This window comes from Lolium perenne, chromosome 4 (assembly GCF_019359855.2).
Source record: "Lolium perenne isolate Kyuss_39 chromosome 4, Kyuss_2.0, whole genome shotgun sequence".
Classification (NCBI taxonomy): domain Eukaryota; kingdom Viridiplantae; phylum Streptophyta; class Magnoliopsida; order Poales; family Poaceae; genus Lolium; species Lolium perenne.
This window is the reverse complement of record NC_067247.2, coordinates 373,024,985-373,029,524: the sequence shown is the minus strand read 5'-3', so window position 1 is coordinate 373,029,524 and position 4,540 is coordinate 373,024,985. Positions and strand designations below refer to the sequence as shown.

The window sequence follows — 4,540 nt, the reverse complement described above, 5'->3', positions numbered from 1 at the left end:
AAAAGCACCATCAGGATACAATATTTCTGAAGATCAACAATTGACGGAAAATATACCGAAGTTCCTATTTTACCAATTGACGGAGCCAGCCAAAAGGGGAGGCCGAGGAGGGCCACCATGGCCCCCCCATAGGCTAGCGCGGCCACCCTGGCCTGGCACGCCGCCATGTGAGGAGGGGGCCCACGACCCCCCTCGGCCATCTCCCCTTCGCGTACTTCATCTCCCGAAAACCCTAAGGTGCCGGGGAACATCGAGGATAGTCGCAGCCGCCTCTGCGGGGCGGAAAACACCAGAGAGAAAAGAGCTCTCCGGCAGGCTGAAATCTGCCGGGGAAATTCCCTCCCGGAGGGGGAAATCGTCGCCATCGTCACCGCCATCGAGCTGGACTTCATTGGGATCATCATCTCCACCGCCGACACCATCATCTCCACCGCTGCACCTCGTCTCCGCCGTAACATCTAGGGTTGAATCTTGATTATTTCATAGGGGAAACTCTCCCGGTGTTGATTACTCCTTGTTATTGATGCTATTGAGTGAAACCATTGAATCAAGGTTTATGTTCAGATTTTTATTCATCATCATATCACCTCTGATCATGTTCCATATGATGTCTTGTGAGTAGTTCGTTTAGTTCTTGAGGACATGGGTGAAGTCTAAATGTTAGTAGTGAACTATGTTGAGTAATATTTAATGGTTTGATATTTAAGTTGTGGTGTTATTCTTCTAGTGGTGTCATGTGAACGTCGACTACATAATACTTCACCTTTATGGGCCTAGGGGAATGCATCTTGCATTCGTTTGCTAATTGTGGGGTTGCCGGAGTGACAGCAACCTGAACCCCCGTTGGTATATCGATGCATGAGGAATAGCAGGATCTCAGAGTTTAAGGCTGTGGTTAGATTTATCTTAATTACTTTCTTGTATTTGCGGATGCTTGCAAGGGGTTTAATCACAAGTATGTATTAGTCCTAGGAAGGGCGGTGCATTAGCATAGGTTCACCCACACAACACTTATCAAAACAATGAAGATTAATCAACTATATGAAGCGAAAGCACTAGACTAAATTCCCGTGTGTCCTAAAGAACGTTTGGTCATCATAAGTAAACAAACCGGCTTGTCCTTTGTGCTAAAAAGGATTGGGCCACTTGCTGCAATTATTATTCCTGCATTTTACTTACTTGTATTTTATTTATCTGCTATATCAAAACCCCCTGAATACTTATCTGTGAGCATTTACAGTGAATTCTTCATCGAAACTGCTTGTCAACACCTTCTGCTCCTCGTTGGGTTCGACACTCTTATTTATCGAAAGTACTACGATACACCCCCTATACTTGTGGGTCATCACGGTGCATCAAGCACATAGAGCAGTTGTCTAACTGTGAGAACAATCCTCATGTTGCAGAATATGAATATGTTGTAGTTTATCACGAAATTCTTGTAACTAGGTGGTACTGATTGGAGGACACGATGAATCCCCAACACATTAGGAATCGTTATTCCCAAATCTTGGAGCTTCTTCACATGCCCATACATTTTGAGCACATTCTCGCTAACAGAGCTACCCTCTTCCATCTTACAGCCAAAGAACTGTTCAAGGACTTCATATCTTTCCCCATCCACATGAAATTCAAATATCATTTTGAGCTCATGGATAATATCAAAAGGGTCGTGGTTCTCAAAATACTTCTGAAGCTCTGATTCTAAACCATAGAGGATGGCACACTGAACTATGGAATATTGGTTCTTCCGAGTGAGGTAAACATTTTTAACCTCATCGAGAGCAGTTTCTGTAGGTAGGTCACCTAGCGGTGCATCAAGCACATAGAGAAGTTGTCTAACTGTGAGAACAATCCTCATGTCACGGAATCAGTCTGTAAAGTTGCTCCCATTGTTTTTCAGCTTTTCTTTCTCTAGGAAAGAATTAAAGTTGATTGTAGGGCCGCCATGATCTACAACATTTGCAAACAGTTAGACTAAGTTTATGATAAATTGAGTTCAATTTTTAATTCTTAAATTAAATAGGTGAACTCCCACTTAAACAACATCCCTCGCGTTGCCTTAGTGATTACACGAACCAAACCCACTACACCAAGTCCGATCTTCACGAGAGAAGATGTAGCTTCAAAGGCGAACAATCAACATGTTCATCATATCATTCATATGACTCATGCTTGCCCTTTCGGTATTCCATGTTCCGAGGTCATGTTTGTATATGCTAGGCTCGTCAAATTTAACCTTAGTATTCGCATGTGCAAATCTAGCTTGCACCCGTTGTATGCACACGTAGAATCTATAACACCCGATCATCACGTGATGCTTCAAAACGACGAGTCTTAGCAACAGTGCATACTAAGGACGAACACTTTATTATCTTGATATTTAGTGAGAGGGATCATCTTGTAGTGCTACCGTCGCGATCTAAGCAATATAAGATGCATAAATGATTAACATCACATGCAATTCATAATATGTGATATGACATGGCCTTTCTTCTTGTGCTTTTGATCTCCATCTCCAAAGCACGGACATGATCTCCATCATTACCAGCATGGCGTTAAGGTCAGTAGCGCCGCTACATGGTTGTCCATCACTAATAGCAACTATAACAACTACTTGGAATAAAGTTATTACATGATGAATACACACGCAGGTCTTCAAAATTTAAAGAAACCATTAGGTTCCTCCTGGTTGCCATAATACAATAACTAGCAGGTTTGCCCGCGCATTTGCACGGATAGGTTACAGATTTATACCATTTCCATCATGTTTATTTCAATTTAAATTTGCCAATATTTTAAAATTATTAATTTATATGAAATCAGATTAGAGTGGGGCCTGAGATTTAATGATAAGTTGGATTATCATTTTGTGAGCATGTGGTAATGTGTGATGTATGTACTATATACTTGCTATTTCATGAGGAACATAAGTGATCCAACCTCAAATAGGTCGCATATGTTTTGTTGAATTGTATTTTTTTGTCTGTGTTATGATGTGTGCGCATCTATGATGTACTACCTTGGTGTTCCTAAAAATATAATAGTTATTATGTATAAACTTTTAGGAAATATAGAACCCATTGCCACTTCACATTGAACAATATATGTGCATTTCTAATTCTGTCACATAATATATCCCCAATCTATTTCTTAGGACCAACAGTAGTGATGTCTAAATGGTATTGCTGAGACATCCTAAGTTTTATTTCAATAGGATATGTACATACTATTGCTGAGCGCGAGGTGAGTCGGCAACATTTATTTTATGCCATGTCAAGCAATTTATGGTTTAAAAATACTTACCGGTATCAGCATTTGGGCCAATGATATCGACGATATCTAGGTCTGAAGGTGTTAACAATGAATACATTAGTTCTACTGGATTAGCATAAGGGATGTAAATATTATCATCCCTACCGATTTAATTACAAAAAATTATTTAATGAATCTTTCAAGTAGAAATTAAGCTCTGCATGATCACTTACTTGTTATTCGGATATTTATCTCGCGCTATCAGAAATTTATGTGTTAACGGTGCTATCCTCGTCTGCAACTTGCAAAAAATGTTTTTATGCATTTGCCAGATCATCTGGATGCACAATGCATGCGCCACATGCTACCTCAAGAAAATAACCGAACCTGTTTGAGTCGACTTTAGTCCGTATGAATATTTAGTTCATGGCATTGGACCCTAATGAAACTCACCTGAGTCCCAACTGGTGCAAACTGCCCTGGAGGTGCTGGTTGCCAAATCCGTACTGCCGTTGTTCTTTGCTAGTTTGCCCTTAATATGCTTATTGTCGATCCTACTGGCCGCATAATCTTCAGACATTGTCGTTTAATTCTCGCCTAGTTGCTATCGAGTTTTCCCACTTTGCTTTTCCCCGTGGATCCTTATATATATGCTTGGCAATGCATTGTACGCTACGCACTTTGCGGTCGCTGAGATCGTCAAAGGTGTCACCATTGTTGTCGAGCTCATCGGTGGTTTTGAAGGAACCTTTGTAGGAGAATGCACGAAGCCTGAATCCCCATATCCGCTCGCCCCTACCGCCGCCAAGTCCAAGTCGTGCTTCTATTGTTGCTGGATGAGCGACCATCTGAGATCGAGGATCACTTCTTGACTTCTGCCTTCAACAAATCTTCAGAGGAATCAAGACGTACATGTTACACGCTTGAACGGCGAACGCTGCAAGCCCAGCTCCTTCATGACTTTCAACTCTGACTTGTGTTCGCTGGAGCTGTTAGCGCCATCGCTGGCATGCCTTCGGCAGCTCCTTCACAGCTTCTTGCTTTATCTTGTGATTGCCGGAGCTGCTGCCAGCGTCGCACCGAGCTCAACTCTTCTTCATGGATTTCCAGTTTTCCACTATGTCTTCTAGTCGATGGAGCCGCTGTCGTCGACGCCAGCGTCTCCTGCAGCCATAGCTCAGCGTTATTCTACAGAATACAGGCAGGTGACTTTCCTCAGCATGGTTCATCAATCTGGCAGAGCAACACAAACATCACGGATCTTGAATAAAGGTGCATACTTGTT

General features: G+C 42.0%; 1 protein-coding gene across 1 annotated transcript; it reads right to left on the bottom strand.

The window, feature by feature from the left end:
• Positions 1-1,345: 1,345 nt before the first annotated feature.
• LOC139830320 (uncharacterized) lies at positions 1,346-3,835 on the bottom strand. The gene is made up of 3 exons (XM_071818329.1): positions 3,709-3,835; positions 3,307-3,348; positions 1,346-1,842 (listed from the first exon to the last, which is right to left on the bottom strand). Exons 1-3 carry the CDS (start codon positions 3,833-3,835, stop codon positions 1,346-1,348), a joined length of 666 nt encoding a protein of 221 aa, XP_071674430.1.
• Between the last annotated feature and the right edge of the window lie 705 nt (positions 3,836-4,540).